We start from the raw sequence: 23,631 nt of genomic DNA, 5'->3' as shown, positions 1-23,631 counted from the left end.
CTTAGGTCACTATAGTTCTAGGGAATGCTCTAGAGCAGCGGTCGCCAACCTTTTGGACCTCATGGACCACCAGTGGTCCGCAGACCACCAGTTGGTGACCGCTGCTCTAGAGCAGGGGTGTGGAACTTATTTTCTGCCAAGGGCCATTTGGATATTTATGACATCATTCACTTAATATAATTCACTTAATATAAATTTACGTTGCTATGAAAAAAGCTCCTAGATTTATTGAATTTCGCATCTTGCCTGGGTTGCCTTCACAGGGACAGAAACAAATCATCTTGCAGGCTTTATATGGCCTGCAGGCCGGATATTCCCACCCCTGCTCTAGAGTGATAGCTTGCCAAAATTTAGAGAGCTTGGCCCTTGAGTAAATTCCAAATTCATGCCCATGGTGCTTCTCCTTATTACCAAAACCCTACCCCCTTCTGGACTTATAGCCAGGCCTCTCACCTTTCAGAAGGGAGTAGTGGACCTCAGCGTTGGCTCCCCGGTCACCATCCATGGCTCGGACTTGGAGCAGCTCTGTGCCTGGGACTGTGGTGTCAGGAACACTTGCCTCATAGTGGAGCTGGGTGAAGCGGGGTGGGTGGCGGTTTCCATCTTCCACGTGAATAGACACCCACACAAAGTTCCTCCTGATTGGCATCTCCTGGTCTCGGACCTATGGGCCCGAGGAGGTAATGGGGTGAGTAGCAAATGGAATGGGAAGAGGCTTGATTAGATTAAGGTCAATAAAATAGAATGCCAATGAAAAATACATCCAATTGTAGCTCTGTTCCTTTCAATTTTTTCCCATTTATGCTCTTTTTTCTTTTAAAATAAGTTTATTAATTATTGATTACTGATTATTAGGCTTAGACATTTTAATGGATAATCTTACTTTAGGAGAAAGGCAGAAATTACCAGAGAAACAGTATTTGCCAAATTAGGTCTCAGAGAATATTGGTTTTTCAAGTTGTTAACATGTTGTGCAGGGGTGAAAAAAAAATCTATGGTTAAGTAAATTTAGGGAGCACTAAATTAAATGAAGTTGAAGTTTTCTTTACTGCAGGACTTCTCAGCGCCTTTAATATATATTAATATGCCCAGAGAATGATATACTAGCATATAAGAACCCGGAACCTCAAATCAGGAAGGCTGGACTCTAGTTTTGGTTCCATCAGAAAGAACTGTATGATGGTGAGCACATCTCTCTTCCTCTGTGGACCTCAGGTATAAGAGAAATGGTAGGATCAGGGCTTGGACTAGAGTGAGGCAAGTGAGACAACTAGGGCGTAAATATAAGGAGACACTGACTCTCAGGGTCATAAAAGGGCAGACAAAAGACCCTGAGGGTGAGTCCTCCGTAAGTTTTGTGCCCTATACAGCTGGGTCACCTCACCCTAGTGTTTGCTCTGGGTGAGAGGGTCTGTGGGTCCCTCCCAGCTCTGACCCTGTATACATCCACATTGTGGTCATGCAGTTCATGGAACAGGGAGAGAGCTGTCAGGGGATATTCGGAGCAAGTCTAAGATTGCAGGAGTTTTCTTGGCAGCTGTCCCATCTCTTTCTTCACTCCCAGGCATCCTTTATGGAAGGTACTTCTGGCAGGCTGTGAAATGTCACAACTCATCTCATGGATTATCATTATGAGCATCAGTACACCTGGCCCATCAGGGGGAAAGGGAACTTTCAGCATGCCCCCAAGCCTCCACCCCCACACATCTTTATGCAAGTAGATTTTTTACCTGATTTTTTCAGTTAACTCACCATAACTGTCAGCATGTGCTGGGAGGGCCCTGAGCTCAGGTCCAATTTCCCCACAGTTACCAGGACACCACTGCTTGGGTCCAGCTGGAAGAGGCTGGCACTCTCTGGGTCTTGGCTGCCATGTATGGTGTAGATGAGGCCCTTGCCTTTGTCTTGATCTGTGGCCTGGACTCGGAGGAGCTCAACCCCAGGCAGTGTGTCTTGGGGAACTCTGACCTCATAATGAGCTTCCAGAAACTGGGGCCTATGGTGGTTAATGTTGGCAATCATGACAATGTAGACCTAGGGAGGAGAGTGAGACAGAAGATAGACTGTAAGATCCCTAAAGTCAGGGGCCGTATCTGCCTGGTTCCCCACCATATCATCTGTGCCCAGCACCATGCCTGGTACACAGTACTTAAGAATGTGTTGAATGAATGATAACATTTCAAAGTCATAAATCTTTCAGGTAACATGCAGTCTGGTGGTTTTCAAAAACAAATTTTTTTTACAGGGTCTTTTCTTTAAATGAAATTTTGTGTGCAATCTCAATATATGAAACAGATACAATTCTGGCTGAAGCCAAAGTAGAAATCCAGAACCCCACTTACTTGGCTATCATTCCTCATGCCCATGGTAGCCCCATGGTCCTCTATCTTTAATTAAAAACTACTAATTTAGTTCGGCTGGTGTGGCTCTGTGGTTGAGCATCTACATATGAACCAGGAGGTCACGATTCAATTCCGGGTCAGGGCACATGCCTGGGTTGTGGGCTTGATCCCCAGTGGGCAGTGTGCAGGAGGCAGCCAATCAATGATTCTCTCTCATCACTGATGTTTATATCTCTATCTCCCTCTCCCTTCCTCTCTGAAATAAATTTTTTTTAAAAGTATATATTAAAGAAACAACAACAACAAAAACTACTAATTTAGACAAACCTCTTAATATACAGAGATCCACAGTGGGAAGAAGGATCCTTCCAAGATCCTTCACACACAGAAGTAGGATGTGTGTCAGATAAGACTGGGATGCAGAACCTTGACTCCAATTTAGCATTCTTTGAGGTAAAGCCATTTGTAGTTTCATCCCAACTAAGAAGGACTCCTATCTCCTCTCAACTTGAGAGTTCCCAACTGAAGCTTCTAACCTGGGTGGCAATGGTGTGGAACCCATCGGTCACCTCCACAGTCAAATTATAGCTCGACCTCTTCCTCGTGTCGAGAGGCTTGGCGATGATGATGCTGCCCGTGGTCTTCTCAATGTCAAAGTCCATGTCTTTGTCCCCACCTGGAGTGCGAGTGGGTGGGAAGCACACAACCTCAGTGACTTAGGCAGCAGAAGCACGACATGGGATTTGATTGGCAGATTTAGAGGAGTTGGGAGTAGGTGCCAACCTTGGCTGGAGGGACTGTAGGCATTCAAGGAAGAAACTGTACCAGGGGTTTAAGACTGTTCAGAAACAGTGCTATATCTGGGTGACAGGCTGGAGTTTATTCCCCAGGAGTCCAAAAAGCTGTCATTTTTCTTGTTAAATTATTGTCAAATTTTTATCAAGATCCAAGTAATGATATGGAAAAAGGTAAACTTATGGGAACTGAAGAGTCCCAGAGGAAGACCAAAATTATTCACAGAACATATTCTGCAACTAGGATTGAAACATGCAAGAGTAATGGAGCTCTACTTCATGGCTTCCAGGCATTTTGCATGGCCTAAAGATGCCTATGCCCAGGAAAAAAATGAAAATAACTCTAGTCATCAGGAGGAAATTGATTCAATTAATTCTAAGAATCTATAGAATTAGCATGCGGCTATTTAAATGTCTACTAAATAGAGATCTGTTTAGTGACATGGAAATATGTTCATCCTACATTTTTTAAACTTAGAAAGAAATATTTTAATATAACCCTGAGTGTGTGTGTGTGTGTGTGTGTGTGTGTGTGTGTGTGTAGAAAAATGACCAGAACAAAACACATCAAAATTGTAACAGTGGATTAGCTTCTGATTGGTGAGAGTTTAGGTGATTTTTATTCTCTGCTCTGCATTCATTTGTATTTTCTCAATGGTCTTTAGAGTACATGTATTCATTTTGTATAAAAGAAAGAAAACCAAACAATGAAAAAGAGCAGTGAATCAGAACTGGAAGTAATTGCAGGAGGCCAAAAGCTTAAGACAAGTGCACATCCAATCTCTGAACCAGGCTGGGAAACTGTAATAGGAATCCATGGTTTGTGCTGTGCTGAAACTCTTAGATTACAGGTTCTTAACCTGGAATCCCCGGCTGGGTTTCAGAGAATCTATGAAACCATGAAATTTGTATGTAAATCTATGTTTGTGTGTGCAACTTTCTGGGAAGAGGGTCCCAAGCATTCATCAGATGCCCAAAGGGGTCTGTGCCCCCCCACCCTACCCCCACTGATGTTTTCCAAAAATCTTGGATTAAGGATAGAAAGGAGTTTCAGAGCAGGCCATCAGAGCTTGGACCCAGGTATCTCCTACAATAAGAATGGACACTTTCCCCCGATCTTGAGGATAGGACATATAGCTGGGACCAGAACATATAGCTGGCCTCAGGCTCATGGTCAATAATGAAGTTAGCACTGCTTTTCACATGGAGGCAGAAGAAGAAACATAAAACTTGTGTTTCTCCGCTGGGTCTCTCTGGACCACCCTCTTAGATCGCCCAGGCACTTGGGGTAGTTGAGGCACTGACCAACTCTGGCTGTGTTTACCAGTGAGACCAGGAGGTTCTACCTGAGAACTACCTGGTGTGGAAGTTTGGCACAAGTGGTGCCCCTACTACTCACTGCCCCAGAGAACCACCTGTGGCCCAAAAAGGGGCTTCCACGGAGCATGACCTTGAGAGGACTCAGAAGGATCATACTCTGAGGACTAGGGATAGCCTATAAGGAAGGGAGGGCCTCACCTGAGATGTTGAACCAGAAGAGGCCCGGTCGGCCCTCGACACTGATGACCCCCACCATGTGATTCACAGGGTCTGTCTCCATGACTGTAAAGCTGTAGTGGGGCTCGTCAAAGGCCAGTGGGATAGAGGATGGCCGGGGCTGGGGGATCCACTCGATGTGTAGCCGGACACTGGCCGAGAGTGGTGGCTGCCCACTGTCTATTGCCTGGATCTGAAAAGAGGCCAAAACTGAGAGTGAGGCTTTGTCTGTAGGGCCAGAAGATCCAAGAAACAATAAGATCCAGGTGACCATCCAAGACACAGGGTGCCCTGTGACTGACTGAGCTGGCCTCTCATCTACTCATTCAACACACAGTGGAGGGCTTACTGTAAGCAGGTACATGCTAGTGGTTGCAGGCACAGTGGTGAACAGAACATAGAACCTGTGTCCAAGAACCTCATGAGTAGTGACAAAATAACACTTACTATGTGCTGGTTCCTAAACCAGACTTTACACACATGGATCCTTTGCCCTCCCATCAACTGTAAACATAATAAACTAGAATTTATGAGCTTTCACGATTGTCAGGCCCTGCTCTAAGAGCCATATGTGCCATATCTAATTTAATGTGCACGACAGCCCTGAGAGAGGCACCATTCTCACCTCACTTTTGCAGGAGGAAACTGGGGCTCAGCATGGTAAATATATAGCCTGGGGTTTTCTGTCTGGCCGGCAATGAGGCTGGGGTGGATTTAGGCTGTCTGACATGAGATCCCATGCCCTAACCACTTGCTATATTGGCTTCCTACAAGGAAAGTGTTCTTAGCCCCATTTTACAGATGATAAAACAAAAGCTCAAAGGGGTTAAATGACTTATACAAGGCCACAGAGGTATAAAATGGCAGAGCTAGGATTAGAACTCAGGCTTTTCTTGATTCCAAAGCCCCTGCTACTCTCACCAAAATCTCTATCTCTAAGAATAGGACCTTATTCCCCTCAAAGAGAAAGGCCCAGAATTCTGACCCTTTGGCTGATGTTAGGGTTCCCAGTCTCTCTGGGAGTAGCACCTTCATCAGGCCTGGTGGCTGCCTCCCTCCTCCTGTATCCAAGAACATCCCTAACCGGCAATGTCACACCCCTCCAAGGCCTCCGTGCCCCCTCACCGTTAGGATGTTGTATTCTCCGGCAGCGAAGGTGTTGCTGGATGACACCATGCCCGTGACCGGGTGGATGCTGAAGCCCTCCTTGTCACTCTCCTCAATACTGTAGGTGACCCTGCCATTGAGACCCTCATCCAGGTCTGAAGCCACGAGCCTGTACACAGGCCCAGGGGTCACCGGGCTCAGCCTCTCTGGAAGGCGGACATTGAAGAGCTTGTGGGAGAACACAGGGGCGTTGTCATTGACGTCCGAGATGCATACCACCACCCTGGAGGTGGACCTTAGGGAGGGCTCCCCGTTGTCCAGCACAGTCACCTGGGGACAGAATCCAGCATGAGTTGCCAAATACAAAGCAGGAAATATGTGTTGCCACCCACTGCAACCACTAGCCCTGCTTTCAACAGCCTGGAAGCATCAGTCTGTTCTTTGGAGTATGCATGTGACTTTTATTATCCCAACCTCACCTACTTGGAACCCAGCTCTCTGGCAACCTCACCCACAGGGAAGCCAGCAGGAACAGAGAAAGAACCAGAAAGAACTGGAAGAAGACGAAGTCACAGAGGCTCTAAAAAAATAGACGGTGCCCTTTCTCAGGAGGCCTGTGGGCCATTTCTCAGAGTCCACTGACTCTTTATTAGCTCATAATTCTCATAAGCTTTGTTCTCCAGTGTCTTCAAACTACTAGAGGATAGAAGAAACAAATGAGAAGATGTTTATGAAGGAGTGGGTGGTACCTTTTGAGTCAGACAGGCAGCTCGATGCATGAAATGAAATCCAGAATTAGAGAAAAGACAGACAATTTTAGAACCAGGGAGTATTTCCTGAAGGGGCAGATGGTCCCATGTATCAGTGACCCCGAGGATATGAGACAGGACATTTCTACTCTAAATGGTTCCCATTTTTAAAAATACATTGCTGTTTAAAGATAAATGCCTTTCCTGGACTCTGGAGAGTGCTCCAGTCTCTAGAAGGCCAGTTAGCTGCTGCTAACACCTGTTTCTTACAAAGGTATGTGCAGAGCCTGGGAGCACAGAGGCAAGTTTATTTCGGTTTTGTTGAGGAGTATGTGTCCCTCACAACTGATGTCTTTAAGACTAGCAGAGAGGTGCCTGTTCATTGGTATGGATAACTCAGGAGGGGCATAGCTGGAGTCCTTTGATTGAATTCTGACTAGGTCAAGATCGACGCCTCTAGTTGAAATGGGCACCAGACAGTGACACTCATGGGATTTTAGAAAGGTCTGGTTTTTATCCTGGCCCTGTTACTGACCTGGTGTTTAACCTGTGGTGACCCTCTCTCAGGATCATAGGGATCCGCTGGAAACCAGACTAATGTGCATAGCACATGTGCAACTGCTCCCTCTTCCTGCACTCACGACAGGCATTACTAATCAATCAGTGCTTCCTGTCCAGCCTGGACATGGTTTCAGGTTCTTTCCCTTCACAGTGCTAACGAGCCAGCAGAGACTCTCGGAGTCTTCACCACCAACCACAGCAAGACCCAGCTTAAGTAGCAACTCCTCCCTGAGCCTAGCACCCTCCTCAGCCACAGTGCTTGGAGATCTGCACATGCCCCAAGGCCTGGCTGGGCTCCAGCCTGGCATCCTTCAGGAGGTTTCAAATCCAGTGAGTGGGTTCACCACCATTACTCACCTCCAGGATGTGTTCATCCTTGGTCTCTCGGTCCAGCTGCCGGGCCGTGGACAGCAGACCTGGGGGAGAGATGGTAGGAGGGAGACCTGAGCTCCCAGGGCTCCCAGGGCCACTTCACTGGGGGTAAGTTGGAGGGTTACATTCAAATCCTTGGTCAGAATTCTGGTATTTGGAGAACGAGAACTTTAAGAAGAAATGGAACTCTAGAGGAAGAGAAGGGCAAGGGAGGAAGCGGGAGAATACACCGACATCCCCCTTTCACCATGAGGAGGCTGCTGTGCACAATATTTTGTTGCGTAAAAAAGGCAGCTTGTCAGGAGTTACAACAAGGATCTCTGAACGTTTTCGGCTGATCCACTGACTCCAACAAGTAGGTCTGCATTGATTTAAAAGAGACCTCCCTTACCAGCTATTCAAAGTGGTAGCTTTTTACTCCTCTGTTCCTATTGTATTATTCAGCTCTTCCCATGACCCTGGTACAGCTTCCTCTCCTCTGAGCAGTCACAGCATCATGCCTACACATACACTAGCATGTGCTCATTTGCACTGGCTCTATAGTTTTTTATATGTGATCTTCATACTTCTGATGGACTGAATTTCTCAAGGCCTAAAATTGTGTTGTGTTTTCCTTCACATCTCGCCACAGCACATGGTTTAAATGCCTCGTGAGGGCAAACATCTTTAACCTTTGCCGAATAAATGAATGAATCTTGGGCTTAACAAAAGACTGTGGATACTGGCAGAGGTTCATTCATTCACTTCTCAGTTATTTATTGAGGTTTTACTGTGTGCCAGGCACTGAAGATGGTATAGTGGGCAAAAACAATCAACATTCCTTTTCTAGAAAGCCTTTGAAGTCTAGTAAAAGACATGAATAAATTAATGGAATAATCACACAAATGAATATAATGTCCTATGTGATAAATGCTTTTAAAAAGGAGGCAAGTAGATGGTGCTGGGAGGTATATTATAGTGTCAGGAAAAACTTCTCTAAGGAGAGCACAGCTGGGCTGGACCTGAAAGAAGAGCAGGAGTTAGCCAGGCAAAAGGAGAGGAAGAGCCCTGCCGGCGTGGCTCAGTGGTGGAGCATTGAACTATGAACCTGGAGGTCACGGGTTCAATTCCCGGTCAGGGCACATGCCTGGGTTGCAGGCTCGATCCCCAGTGTGGGGCATGCAGGAGGCAGCTGATCAATGATTCTCTCTCATCATTGATGTTTCTATCTCTCTCTCCCTCTCCCTTCCTCTCTAAAATAAATAAACTCAATAAAAATATATTTTAAAAAAACAAAACAAAAAGGAGAGGAAGAGACTCGTGGCTTGGAACAGCATGGGCAAAGGCTCGGTGCCAGGAAAGGGTATGGACTGAAGCTGGCCATGTGGCTCGACTCAGAGAGTGGCAGGGTGAGAGAGGCCAGACAGAGCCAGAAAGGTGCGCAGGGGCCATGTCAGGCACCAGTTTGTGGGACACAGCAGGATCTGGCTTTAACTTAAGGGCATAGGGACACCATCCATGGGATCCAAGCAGGGAAGCAGAACAATAGCCTGGTGGTGTTAAGAAAGCTGGGTTGGGAGCTCATTGCTGATTATTTTATTTTTAGATGTTTATTCTGGTAAAAATGTCTTCCTCAACTGCAGGAAGACTAAGAACATCTCTGCCCTCCGGGGCATTTTGCCAGACCCCATGCCAGGGACTATTGACAGTAAACAGGATAGGGATTTGGAGACACTGACAAGCTAATGCCTTAGGTGAGAGATCTCTTCCCTCTTCTGAAAAGGGAGGGAATGGTGGAACCAGGTAGAGAGCCAGCTAGGCCTGTTTTCTAGGCTGAAAGCATCTTTCTAGGAAGACGAATCCATTCCCCGAGGTCAAAGGTTAACAGGAAAGATTCCAGCAAATGCCACTGTGCAAGTAGACACGTGTATCCCCCACCCGCTGTCTGCCCCAGGAACCCCAGGCTCATGCTTTTCCTGGTTTCCGTGTCTTAAGGATGGGGAGGCTGTCTGCTAGCTTTCTCTCTTTCCCCCTCCTCCAATCTCGCCAGGGTGAGTTGTTGGAGCTGGAGAATAGAATCCTAGGTTCAGAGGAGAGAATGTCAGCCTTCTCTGCAATCAGGTTGTTGTTCATCCTCCAAGAGGAAGATGTGGCCCTGGAGAAGTATCTGCAGTGGGGACTGGCTCTCAGATTCTAACAGGAGCCAGGCAGGTAGCAGAAATGTGGGAAGCAGGCTGGCAATAACACAATGGGGAATGAGGGGACTGTGGGGACCAGAGGACATGCACCTGCTCTACCTAGGGAGCTACTGTCGCCGGTCCTGAGCAATGGGGGACAGAGGGGGACAGTGTTACCAGATCTTTTAGTGACAACCAGAAACCTGGAATGTTTTGTGGAATTTCCCAATTTTCAAAACAATTTGAAAAATCATTGTTTAAAGCTTGTGCAAGCCACACAAAACCCCTGTGTGGGCTCCATCTGGCTCACTGCTGCCAGCTGGTGACCTTGCATCCCCTAAACCTCACACCATCCTTGCCCCAGAGGGCCTTGGGCTTAGGATAGGTATTTGTGAGATGGTTGACTCTGCTGAAGTGGGTCTCTATTGCCCCCACTCTGTGGACAGGCTGGAGATCGGTTTGGAACTAGGGTTAGGAAATTCAACCTGTGGCTTGTGACTCAGGGGAGTGGGCAGTTGGGAGGACTTGGAGGTCTGGAGTCACCAGGCAACCTGCTAACATCCCTAGGCCCCAAAGAAAGAAAGCTTTCATATCTTATTTTCCCATGGAGACGGACTTTGTAGAGCAGTGGTTCTCAATTTTACCACCCATCGGAATCCCCTGGATATCTTGTTACAATACAGATTCCTGGGCCCCACCCTGAGTTCTGATTCAGTAAGTCTAAGATGGGACCTGAGAATATGAATTTCTAACAAGTTCATAGGTGATGCTGACTATGCTGGTCCGGGACCGCACTTTGGAAAGCACTGCGTTAAGGAATCCCATTCACCAGATTTCTGAGGTCCTTACCTGTGAGAGGGTGAATAGCGAAGAATCCCATGTGATTCCCACTGGTTATGTTGAAGGTCAGCTTCCCTTTGGAGCTGGAGTCGGGGTCCCAGGCATCCAGCTGAAGCACAGAAGTGTGCAAGGGTGCATCCTCCTGGATGGAGGGGTAGAACACGGGTCTGGACATCCGGGGTGGGTTGTCGTTGACATCCGTAACCTCGATGTAGACTTCAGTTACAGCAGAGAGGGGCACGGAACCCCGATCCACTGCCAGCACCGTCAGCCAGTAGCAGGACACGAATTCTCGGTCCAGGGTTGCCAGGGTCTGAATCATTCCTAGGGACAGTCAATTGCCAAACCCCAAAATATTTTAGAGCTCAAAGTAGCTTGAGAAATCATCTTACCTGACACTCCCCAAACAGTTCTCTGGAAAGGAAACTAATAGATATTCCATGAGAAAAGGAAACTGTTGGCAATATGGTGTGGGAGCTGCTGAGTTAAACACGGGGAAATCCATATCCTTACTGTTGAACCTCTCAGAGCCTTTCTCTGCTAAAATAGCCCAGGACTCTGGCACATGGGCATCTGCAGGTTTCCAGAAAACGGTGGTAGTTGACCTACTTTCTCCTGGCCACTTCAACCCAAGGCCTATTGTTTGCTTTATTTCACATTCTCGAAGGGATTTCCTTACAGTTGTCCTCAAACTGGTTCCTTCAGCTTCAAGTATTATAGATACAATTTAAGGGTTAGGACTTTGGTAAATAAATGCTGTTCCCCTTTGCAGTATCTTCATAATTTTAAAGACTTAGCTCCACAAATTGCTTGCTCTGGGCCTGCACTGTTCTAGAAGTTGGGAGTCCACTGGTGAGCAAAAGAGGCTTGCACCCTAAGTTCTCATGGCTCACACTCAGCTGGAAGGGCCAATGTGCGGGAGCTCCCCATCCTTGTTCACAGTCATAGCATGTCAGAGATGAAGGAACCTATTCCTTTGACGGATGGGGAAACTAAGGCCCAAAGAAGGAGCCTGACTTGACCAAGATTATGTAGCAATAGGTGGGAGAGCTGGGTTTGAACTGACTCTCAGTCTAATGCTCTTTCCACCACATCACCCTGCCCTTTACCCTGGAAATACATCACCCATCAGGTTGTAAAGTCCTTGAGGGCAGTGACCTACCTTTATTCACCAGGGATCTCCCCCAAGGTGTCTATGCGGGGCCTCACAAGTAGAGGGTGCTCAGTAAATGTTTGCTGAATAGCACTTATTTTCTATGAAGCTTGAAAGGGGTAAATAAGTTGGTTCCACATTATGTGGAGGGCAATTTGGAAATATCTATTCACATTGAAAATATGCATTATCTTTTGCCCCAACAACTGCATTTTTAATGGGTTTTCCTATAGACACTAATGCATATGAGTAAAAGTATATGAACAAGGATGTTACATCTATACGATAGGATAAAATGCAGCCATTCAGAAGGAATGACAAGATTTATATGTACTGACATATAAGATCCTGGAGTTATGTTACATGAAAAAAAAAATAAGTTCCAGAGTTAGTGTCTATTATGTTTTCATAATAATGACATGAACAGTGATAATATCCCAGATACAAAGAAGAAAACTTTAGAAGATTATAGACCAAATTGTTAATAAACATTGTATCTGGGGAGATGGGTCACAGAGAAACATTCATTTTTAAATTATATATAAGATGTATAATCATGATGTATTCCTTTTATAAGCAAATATATGTAATGTATGTTTGTATGTGTGTATGTGTGTGTATATATATATACATACATATACAGATGCTAGTGATATGGTTAATTTGACTTAAATGGATGCACACACATATGCATATATATATGTAGCCCCAGTATGATAAAAATAGATTAAACATCAAATGAAAGGGATAGGAAGGAGAGTTCCTATTTATAGCTTTTCTTTTTCGCCTGCAGTCTGACTGGACGGCTCAGGACAGATCCTGGTTTACCTTAGCCCCATCCTCTCCCAGCACCTGGCACTCCCATCCTGCCCCACTCCCGGTACCTGTGTCTTGGTTGATGCTAAAGGCTGTAAGACTGGTGCCGTCCCGCAGGAAGTACTGGAGCTCCCCATCCAAGCCACTGTCATCATCGTGGGCAGTCACTACGATCACCTGGGTTCCCGGGGGGCTGTTCTCCTGTACCTGGCCCTGGTGCACAAAGGAGTCAAAGCGGGGAGGGTGGAGATTCTCATTTACATCCAGGACTATCACCTCCACGTGGCAGAGGGTCCTGCGAGCCAGGGGCCTCCCGTTGTCACTGGCCCACAGGCTCAGGTTATACCCAGCCCTCCTCTCAAAGTCCAGCTCTTTCTCCAGAGTGAGGGCACCCGTCATCACGTCCACGTGGAAGGTCCCATGGGCATCATTTAACAGGACATGTTGCACTTCTCCTGCTGGGCCCAGGTCAGGGTCAAAGGCATCCAGAAATGTTAGGATAGTTCCTGGGGGCAGGTCCTCCGGGACCTTCAGGCTGCTGAGTTCTGTGACGCACTGGGGGGAGTTGTCATTGACATCTTCCAATGTGATGGTAAGGTCAGTGACAGAGAAGAGCTGGTGGCCCTTCCTGGGCTGATCCCTGGCCTCCACCTTGAGAATATACTGAGGTTCTGATTCCCTGTCCAGGTGCCCTGTGACAACCAGTTCCCCAGTGAGGGGATGGAGGGAGAACTTCTCTGTGGGGCTTAGCAGGGTGTAGCGAACCCTCCCATTGTCATCCGAGTCAGCGTCTTTGGCTTTCAGCTCTGCAATTGTGGTTCCAACTCCTGTGTCCTCTGAGATGGTTATCTGGTATCCACCAGGAGGAAATCGGGGTGCATTGTCATTGCAGTCTTTCACATGCACTGTCAGCAGCTTCCAGGAGGACTTCCGGGGCGTGCCCAGGTCATACACGGTGACATTGAGGATGTAGAAACTGGTGGCTTCATAGTCCAAGGGGGCAGCTACAGTAAGCAGCCCTGTCTCTAGCTCAATGTCAAAGCAGCCCTCTTCATTGCCATCTGCAATCACATAGACCAGTTTGCCGTTAAAACCAGTATCAGGGTCAGTGGCTGCCAGGCGGGCCAGGGTGGTGTTGAGAGGAACACGCTCAAGGATGTCAATGGACTGCGGGAAGTGGTCCTCAAACTGTGGGGTATGATGATTGATCTGATATGCACTTAAGGAAGTAAAGTCTTCATCATCGGAGTCTTGGTTCGGGAGCCCAACAGAGTGGAGGATGGTCTTTGTGAATCGTGTCAGTACCCCTGTTTTCTCACATGTTATAGGAACCTCGAGACGGGGATCCCTCACTATAGTAAGATTCAAAGTTGTGGGTGAGGCATAGTATTTCCCATCTGAGGCTGTAATTTTCAGGGAATAACTGATGGGTTGACTAGAAGTATGATACATAAAAGATCGTTTGAGGGATATCACTCCAGAAGAATGATTTAGATAAAAATACTCTAGCTCGTTGCCTGACACAAACTCATATTTGAGGTTCTGAAGCTCATCCACATCGATAGCTGACACAGCCGTCACTGGTCTCCCTACTGGCCAGTCTTCCCGGAGAGACCCAGTGCAGTTGACTTCCTCAAACATAGGTTTGTTGTCATTCAAGTTATTGAGCATAAGAGAAACAGATACTTCCTTTTCTTGGCGAAATGGGGACCCCCAATCTGATGCCCGTATCTGGAAGGTATAAATTCTTTTCATGAGCTCATAGTCCATGGGTTTGGTAGTGGAGATGATCCCCAGATAAGGGTCAATAGAAAAGGGCACATCTTTTGGACGAGCAATGGAATAGGTGACATAGCCATTCTCTCCATGATCCCGGTCTGTGGCAGTCACAGTCAAAACACTGGTGCCCGGAGGGATGTTCTCATCAAAGGTGCCAGCATAAGACAACCTGTGGAAGACGGGGGCATGGTTGTTACAGTCCACAATGTCGATGACCACAGTGGTGGAGGCCAGACCCGGGGAGGTTTTGATGTGTAGCTGGTAGTGGGCTTGGTCATGGAAGTCCATGAGCTTTGTGGTGGTGATGAGCCCAGTGCGAGCATTGAGTTTAAACCCTGTGCCCTCTGAGGATGGCTTTAGAACATACTGCAGGTTGGGGAAGGCCCTGGTTACTTTCACCATCACTACACGGCTGCCAGGAGGGGAGAACTCACTAAGCTGTACTCTATAAATGGGCTTCTCAAATTTGAGGGAAGCCAGTTTGGAAGGGGGTAGGTGAAAGCCCCTGATCTGGGAATAGAAAGAAGGACTTCCCCCACTCCTGGCCCGCAGGCTGAGGTTGAAGCCATGGAGGTGCTCCAACCAGTCGATGTCTCTGACGGACACCAGACTGAACTCATTGCTCCGGGCGTAAGACTTGATGGCTTTGAAGTACTTCCCGGGGTCACCATCAACAATTTCCAGTGAGTCCACTTCCCCGGAGCTGTTCGCATCTACCGCTACAGTGGCATAGGTGGCACCCTCACTGCTGTCTGGTGGGGCCACCACCACAGAGGTGATGGCCGGGGGCTTCCTGAGGGCAGGCTCTACATGGATGACGAGTGCAGCCAAATTGCCAAACCCATTGCCCTCTGAGATTTTCCTCATGCGGTCCACGGCCAGCACCTGGAGGTCATACTTCCCTCGCCAGGTGACGTTGAGCTTCCCAGCCAACGTGACCACGCCGCTGGTGGGATGGATGGCAAATATCTCCGACCTTGTGTTAAAGGCAAAATAGAACTCGGCGTTCTGGCCCAGATCAGCATCCGTGGCGGTCACCTTGCAGATGGGGCTCTTGAGGGCCATATCCTCGGAGATGGTGACTCGGTATGAAGGTGGGGAGAAGAGGGGCTTCAGGTCATTCTGGTCCAGGATGTGGACCACCACACGGGTCAAAGCTTCGAACTCCAAGGTCTTCTCCGTGGCTTGGACGATGAGGGTGTAGCTGTCTCGCACCTCCCTGTTCAGAAGGGCGGTGTTGCTGCTCTTCGTCCTGATCCTCAGAAAGCAGAAGTTGCCCACCACATACTCTTCTGTTTTAAACACACTGGCCACGTCCCCGGAGATGATCCGGTACCTCACTGCCCACTGGGGGTCAGCGATGTAAATGCCCATTTTCACGGAGCTCTCCACGTAGGTCTTAGGAGCAGAGTTCTCATAGATGGTCGCATTATAAAGGGTGTGTGTGAAGCGCAAGGAGGAGGAGGAGATGATCCCTTCCAGGGGCTTGTCACAGGCTGTGCAATGGAGCAAGAAAACGACAAAACCCAGCGAGGCAATAATCATGGTGGAAACTCCCAAAGCCCTAAGCAAAAAAAAAAAAAAAAAAAAAAAAGTGCACATTAGGAAGAAAATGGTTTCCACTGCTGTAGTTCCTAACTGGGGGTGATTTTGGCCCTCAGGGGACATTGTCTGAAGATATTCTCGGTTATCCCAGCTTGGAGTTGGGGATGCTGATGGCATTCAGTGGGTAGAGGCTGGGGATGCTGCTCAACGTCCTACAGTGCACAGATCCCCCCCCACACACACACACACACACAACAAGGAATGATCCAGCCCCAAATGTCAATAGTGCTGAGGTAGAGAAACCCTGTATTTGAGAAATAACAATAACGGACTAGTTTAAATCTCGAGGGCACCTGGCAGATACAACACAGTCCTGACCCCTTCTCTGCTTTTCCCCAAAACCTTCAGTGGCTCCCCAGTGATGGTAAAATAGTTCCAACCAGCTCAGCAATCTGTCTCTTCCAGAGGCTAAGCTCCAGTCAAACGGAACTCTGTCGGCATGTGTAGGGCTGCAGGAAAGCCAAGCGGCCAGGGTCAGGGGCCTGGCATCAGGCTGCCTGGCCACCAGCCCTGGCTCCGCTGCTTACTAGCTGGGAGCCTTCCTGGGCGGGTTGCTTAATCTCTGTGAGCCTCCATTTCCTCTTCTGTAGAATGGGCATAAGATTATTATCTACCTCATTGGGTGCCTGACACATAGTAGGTTTTCACTTACTAGCTGTGATTAGTAACAGAAAACTAAGTTTCCCAGGGAGAGGAACTGCTCAGAGCCTTGCAGCAAGATAGAAGCAAAGCAAGAGTCAGATCTGGAACTCCTTGCAGCACAGGCCAGGGCTACTTGCCCTATCCCAAGCTCACCTGTCCCTGTCCCAGCACAGGTCCCTCTGGACAGGAGGACCTGACTCTGACGCACCTTGTAACCTTGAACATAGAAAACTCCTCAATTCCCGGGATGTCAGAGCTGACATGGACCCTGGGGATGATGGAATTCTGACCCTGCTCCTCATGCACGGCTGGGGAAATAGAGTCCTGGACAGGGTAAGGTCTTGCCCTGTGTCATATGGCAGGTGGCCAGGTGAGATGGAACTGACCTAATGCTCCACCCCTCAAACACTTGCTGCTGTCCCCATTCTCTCCCTTGCATTCCACAGGGCTTGTCCCTGAACTCAAGCCTGGGTCAGAATGTGAGGCTCATGGGTGAAGGACAGGACAGGGCAGGGAGGAGGGCAGAGTTGGTTGCCAAACGGGGCCTCCTAGAAGCTGGTGCCTGCTGCTCATGGGAGCTGAGCGCTGTGGCTGCCGCTGTGGCTGCCAACAGATGGGCCCCGCATTCCTGGATGAAACAGGCACAACTTGTTTTTCCAGCTGCCTGCTCTTCAAAGGCGAGGAAGAGTTAAACTTCCAGGGCAAGGGGGAAAGGGAAAGTCTTGCATCCTCCTCTTTCCAGATTTTTGAGGGAGGGAACTCAGTGCAGGTTCTTTCAGACCTTGCAGGTCCATCCCAGGATGAGAGGCAGGATGGAGGCAGGAAGGAAAAGGGGCCTAACGCGGGATCTGAAAACCGTGACAGAGAAGGACGTGAATATGCCCGTTCTCTGGCCTCCCTACTACCATTCCTCACTTCAGACCCTGTTGGTGGTGCCCTAAGCCCGGGCACCCCAGGAAAGGGAGGGCAGGATGGAGGCAGGTTCTACACTTGGGGTCCTAACGCCAGTTACAGAAAAAAAGCATTGTCTGTTCTCTACCCCTCCTGCCCCTACGCTCCTTACTTCCCACTGCACCCTCCTGGAGCCTGCCTGAGGCCAAAGCCATACTCACTTCACCCATGATACAGTCCCCTGCAAGCAGGAGGGTCCCCTGAGTTATTTGGACACCTGTTCCCCCCACCCCTAGGATAGCATTGCTTTGGAAGTTGAAGCCCAGGGGAAATGAGTGCTTACCCCACTCCCAGGTCCACTCACTCCATGCGCGGCCCAGCGAGCCCAGGGTGCACGCAGCCTCCAGCTCCACCTGCCCTGCTTTGCGGAAAGCTTCCTGTTCACCAGGTCAGCACCCGTGTCAGACAGGCCCCAACAAGACGCCCCGCTCGGCAGCTGCACAGGCGGCTTGCAGAGTGGGGGAGGCGTTAGGGTGAACTGTAGGGAAGGGAGCAGGGGTGGAGTCTCCCTGGAGGGGGATGAGATGCAAAGAGAATGCACCCTTGGGTGGGGGTGGGGTGCCCATGGCTGTATTCCAGCTGTGGGACCTGCAGACCTGGCGACTGGTTTGCTGAGGAAAGGACCTATGTCTGGATATCAGTTTCCTGGCACCAGGTCCAGGCGAGTGGACAGGTTTGCAGGGTGCAAGGCCTGTTGGGCTCCCTGAGGCACCCTTCTGGCCCACACCACCTAGCACCGCTGTTTTGAAACACCTTGTGAAAACATAAGTCAATTTGTATCACCTTCCTGCTTAAAATTTTCCAGTAGCTTCCCATAGTATTTCAATTAAAATCCAAACTCCTTACTATATCCAGGATGGCCTCATACTATCTGGGCCCTGCCTTCTTCTCCAGTGATTGCTCACCAAGCTGCAGCCACACGGGCCCTTTCTCCTCCGCAGGCATACCAAACTGGGATCTGCCTCAGGGCCTTTGCACTTGCTGTGTCCCTCTCCTTGATATTCTCACATGGCTGGCTCCTTCTTGTTATCCAGTTCTCAGCTCAGATGTCACCTCCTAATCCTCCATTTGATGTAGTGTCCTTCCCTTCTTTATCACATCACTCCATTTTCTCCAGGGCAGTTATCACCACACAGTATGTTCTTGCTTATTTGTTTAATGACTGTCTCTTGCACTAGACATTGGGCTCCACGAAGACAGGAGCTTTGCGTATCTTATTCATGAATGAATTCCCAGTGCCTAGCTCAGTGCCTGGTGTATAAGTACTAGTTGAAAAATTGAACTATTTGGACTTAGGAAAAGCAATGACAGAATGAAAGTGGAAAGAACCTTTAACGAGCATCTCTTACTTTTTGAAGCTGGAAAATAGTCCTAAAGAAAGACAGGGTCCGGCCCTGGCCTGTTTGGCTCAATGGATAGAGCGTCAGCCTGCGGACTGAGGGGTCCAAGGTTCGATTCCGGCCAAGGGCACATACCTGGGATTGCCGGCTCGATCCCCAGTAGGGGGTGTGCAGGAGGCAGCTGATCAATAATTCTCTCTCATCATTGATGTTTCTATCTCTCTCTCCCTCTTCCTTCCTCTCTAAAATCAATAAAGAAATATATTTTTAAATAGAAAGAAAGAAAGAAGAGAAAGAAAGGAAAGAAAGAAAGGAAAGACAGAAAAGAAAGAAAGGAAAGAAAGAATCCGGCTGGTGAGGCTCAGAGGTTGGGTGTCAACCTATGAGCCAGGAGGTCACAATTTGATTCCTGGTCGGCACATGCCCAGGTTGCGGGCTCAGACCCTAGTGGAGGGCATGCAGGAGGCAGCCGAGCAATGATTCTCTCTCATCATTGATGTTTCTATCTCCCTCGCCTTCTCCCTTCCTCTCTGAAATCAATTAAAAAAAAAAAATATATATATATTTTTAAAGAAAGGGACTTGCCGGAACCGGTTTGGCTCAGTGGATAGAGCGTTGGCCTGCGGACTGAAGGGTCCCGGGTTCGATTCCGGTCGGGGACATGTACCTGGGTTGCGGGCACATCCCCAGTGGGAGGTGTGCAGGAGGCAGCTGATCGATGTTTCTCTCTCATCGATGTTTCTAACTCTCTATCTCTCTCCCTTCCTCTCTGTAAAAAATCAATAAAAATATATTTAAAAAAAAAAGAAAGGGACTTGCCCAAGGTCACATGGTGAGAACTAAAGCCAGGTTCTTTCCTCCCAACCATGCTGCCAGAAAGAGAAGCTGTAGTCACATGAATCTAACTGTTTGGGCTTTTGCTAACTGCATCACATCGGGTAAGTTGCTCAACATCTCTGAACCTTGGTTTTCTCAGCTGTAAGATGGGGCTATTCATTGGGGTATTATGGAGACCGAATAAGGCCATGCACATGAATGTGCTGTGCACAGTGCCTGGCCCATAGGAAAGCACTCACTAAATCTTCGTTATTATTAGTTTTCAAAGCCAAGGCAGAATCAAAGCCTAAGTTTGGGGTGAGGGTGGGGGCCCCTGAACCCCCTGGGAAGGACCAGCCTGCACCCTGGCAGAGCAGGAAGCCGCTGGTCGCTGGTCGAGTCTGAGCTTGCTGGCCCTGCCACAGGCTGTTCTGGGAAGCTGCGAGCAGGCGCTTGTCTGGGGTGGTGCCTCACGCTTTTGGCTCCCCAGGCCCGGAGAGAGATCTGCATGTGGGTGAATGTGCACGTTTGCAAGAGGCACACACGCTTAGGAGGCAAATTTTGAATAATTTTTGTGGGTTCATTAGTTGTACATGCCTACTTGACAGAATGAGTATGATGTGAGTAAATAAATTGATAGGGTGGGGCTTGTGTGTGCACAGGTGTGAGCCAGTGCAGGTGGGGGTTCATGAACGGACCCTTTTAGGATATGTGTGACTCAAACTCTGCCTCCTTGTCACTCCCAACCCCATTTCAAAGATGGGAAGACAGCAGAAGGTGGTTCACAACACACAGGTTCTGGCTGTGTGACCTTGGGCAAATGGCTTACCTTCTCGGATCCTAAATTTCCCTTCTTCATAATACCATTTTGATAAGGACATTAGTTAATGTACACAAAAGCTAAACATAGTATGCAACATGGTTTTCAACAAAGTACTGTTACTTTCTAGCCAGCTGGCTCATACTATTGGCTGTTGAGTTTGTGGGTAATGAAAACTGTCAGGCGTATTATCACGTCACCCCCTCTGTTCTTGTGCAGGCTGGTTTTTGCAGGTAACTGCTGTAGGGCTTTAGTGAGACCCTGATTAATTTCACCCTGTGTTTCAGCCCACTGTTCCCGCTCCTCAGAATCTCGATTCTGATATTCAGAAACTTGGCGGTTGTAACATCCATGTCTTAACCCAAGTCATTGATGAGTCTGAGCAGAGCTCCGAGGAGCAGGGCTCTGAGACCTTCCCTGTTTTCTTGGTTAGTGATCTCAGGTGAAATCTTGGAATGAGTCCTCTCAGAATGTGGAGAGCTCCCTATCCCTGGGGGCATCCAAACAGAGTCTAGGTGGCCCTTGGGGAAGATGAAAAGAGCCCTAAAGCGTCTTCGATCTTATGCAGGTATAGGTCTTTGGCCTGTGTGAGCCTATGGTCTCTGTTAGACCCTAACTGGGTTCTCAAAGGCAGAGAAGGGATTTCCCATGGCTGTGGATCAGGGTTGTTCAATCAACCCAGTAAACTGACCTGGCTGTGGGGAGACCTAGATCTAAGGTCACTCTTCCCTGTGTAGCCTTGGTCAAGTTCATCACCAAAGCCCGGTGGCCCTCTTTCCTCATCTGTGATGACATGTGTGTGTTGGGGAGGGGCTGGGATGGGTCAGTGTCTTGAAACCCTTCTATTGCTTTCAGAGGCAGAGTCTCTTTTTTTCCTCATGAAATTGTATACAGTCTATAAAGAGATCAAAGCAGAGCTGCACTATTAGAAGCTGGGCTGGAGGCCTAAGCCTTTGCCCCAGGCTAGACCTTCAGCCCCCTGGTGAGCACCCCCTGGGAAGCACAGGTTAAAAGCCTGGAGTAAAGACCTGTGAGAGCCCCCTCCATCTGAGAAGCTGGGGTCCTGCTAGTCTAACATTCTGTGTCCCGTCATGGAGAGTTCTAAGACGTGCGGTTGGATATGCTGCGATTCTAATGCTCTATGGTCGGTGTTCGTAAGGGTTGGTCCCCGTGCAGTCATTCAGGCATTTTGGTTCTAGAAGTCTATGACTCCGGCTAATTCTATCTCTCCACGAGGAACCACATGTACTTGGAGGAATTCGAAACCCAACCAAACTGAATTAAAGAAGCTTCTTCCGGATTTGTTCAAAACAACAGGCTTTGTTTCTGAGGATGAAATTCCTCCCTGTCACTCCCAGAAGTACCCAGGCACAGCTCGGCGACGGCATTCTCTCTTGTGGCCCAACACCGTACCTTTTCTTAGCCGTGACACAGACGATAATTAATAACCCACACATTACTCCTGGGAAACACCTCTGCCCTTGTACTCCCATATCTAAGATAAGGGAAACTGAGATTTGCATGGCACACCCAAGGCCACCCAGGAAGGCAGTGGCTGAACTGAAAAGACAGACACATTTCCTAAACCTGGGTGCTCTGGGGAGAAGCATGAGAAAAGATTTTTTTATTTTTATTTTTTGTTAATCCTTACCTGAGGATGTTTTTGCCATTGATTTTTAGAGAGAATGGAAGGGAAGGGTAGAGACAAAGAGGAACATCAATGTGAGGGAGGCACATTGATTGGTTGCCTCCACACTTGCCCCAACCAGGGCCCGGGCCCAGAAAGGAGCCTCCAACCGAGGTAGGTGCCCTTGACCAGAATCAAACTCGGACCCTTCAGTATGCGGGCCGACGCTGTAACCACTGATCCAAACCGGCCAGGGAGATAAGATATTTTTTAAAGTTTGCAGAGATTTTCATGAAATAAAGAGCCACTGGATTCATTCCTCTGAATTGGAGAATGTTCACACTCTACCTTCCCCAAATCTAAATCTAAATGACCATGGACTTGGGTACCTCGGTATATATTTTCTGACCCTACTCTCCTCCCGCCACTGCATCTGCCTCAGGCATCCAGTGTTAGGGCTGGCTTTTGTGACTGTCAAGAAAGAATCCTAAACATATTCAGTTTGTTAGAAAAGCTTAAAAGTAGCAATGGTGGTAGTGATGGTGAGGGTTTAGGAAGGATTGTGCCATTGAACCAGAATTTAAATCGTGATAGAATGGTGACATTCCAGGTACCTGCTAGATAGAAGTCTTTAGCTACTGAAATGAAATTTCCCCTTAGAAGTAGGGAGCCATTGGTGGTTTTTGAGAAGAAGCAGGATCAGAACAGAACCACATGCTGGGAAGAGTAATCTGACATCAGGTCAAAAGGGAGAGTTTCCCATTGAAGACTCCCACTCTGCTGTGGACCGGGTTTGAACACCAGCTTTATTGGTTTAGGCCGACTGGACTTCACTGTGAACAGGAGGGCTTGATTTCCCTCCAAGAAACTTGGGTGAACACTGGGGTCATTTGCTGGTTTGGGACAGGCAGCAGCCACTGCTAGGTTCTCATGTAACAAAACAAGTCAAAGAGCTGGATATGAACTGGAAAAGGGCTGTGCCTTGAGTCCGTGATGGGTCGTGTGACCTTGGGAAGGCCACAGAGCCTCTTCTGAGCCTCAGTTCCCTGTCTGTAAAGTGGAGATAACAGCTACTCCTACCTACTTCCCAGGGCTGCAGGGAAGGCATATGATAGGTGAGAGCACAGGGAGGAAAGACACAGAATACACCTTATCAGGCCCAATAATGGCTTGATACATGGCAGCCACACCAGCAGCCGGAGCATGTCTGTAAAAGCCAGGCCTGCACAGCCTGGAATTAGAGGGAAAAAAAAAGGAAGTCCTCGCCTAGGCATGGGCGAAAGGGAGCTGGGACTGGGGGTCCCCTTCTTTATCAGCATTCCAATTACCATTATTGGTGACAAAAAAAAATTATACTGTCCTATATCAGGATGGTAATCTATACGTTTTCAAAAAAAGTCTTCATGGATTATCTCACTTGGTCTTTAAATAGGAGGCACAGTCCTGGATAGAATGAATAGGAAGAAAGTGGACTCTGGGGTCAGATAGACCTCATTTCAAATCCCAGCTCTACCACGCACCAGCTGTGTGACTGTGGGCAGTGGTTTAACATTTCTGGTCCCAGAAAAAGGGACAGGATAACAGCACCTAACCTCATGGAGTGGTTGAGAAGGCTGAATGAGTCA

General features: G+C 48.2%; 1 protein-coding gene across 1 annotated transcript in view; it reads right to left on the bottom strand.

Moving 5' to 3' along the window:
- Nucleotides 1-23,631, bottom strand: part of FAT2 (FAT atypical cadherin 2) — a 70,465-nt gene that overhangs the window by 35,364 nt on the left and 11,470 nt on the right. The window contains exons 2-9 of the mRNA XM_014456173.2: nt 12,495-15,769; nt 10,467-10,781; nt 7,447-7,505; nt 5,798-6,109; nt 4,655-4,865; nt 2,879-3,018; nt 1,753-2,034; nt 454-664 (exon numbers count right to left, since the gene is read on the bottom strand). Of these exons, the coding sequence (XP_014311659.1) occupies nt 454-664; nt 1,753-2,034; nt 2,879-3,018; nt 4,655-4,865; nt 5,798-6,109; nt 7,447-7,505; nt 10,467-10,781; nt 12,495-15,750 (4,786 nt within the window). The 5' untranslated portion in view covers nt 15,751-15,769. The remainder of the gene's footprint in view (nt 1-453; nt 665-1,752; nt 2,035-2,878; nt 3,019-4,654; nt 4,866-5,797; nt 6,110-7,446; nt 7,506-10,466; nt 10,782-12,494; nt 15,770-23,631) is intronic.

The sequence above is a fragment of the Myotis lucifugus genome, unplaced genomic scaffold (genome assembly GCF_000147115.1).
Source record: "Myotis lucifugus unplaced genomic scaffold, Myoluc2.0 scaffold_56, whole genome shotgun sequence".
NCBI classification, from domain to species: Eukaryota; Metazoa; Chordata; class Mammalia; order Chiroptera; family Vespertilionidae; genus Myotis; species Myotis lucifugus.
The sequence above is the reverse complement of the archived record's forward strand: the minus strand, read 5'-3'. Positions and strand labels throughout refer to the sequence as shown.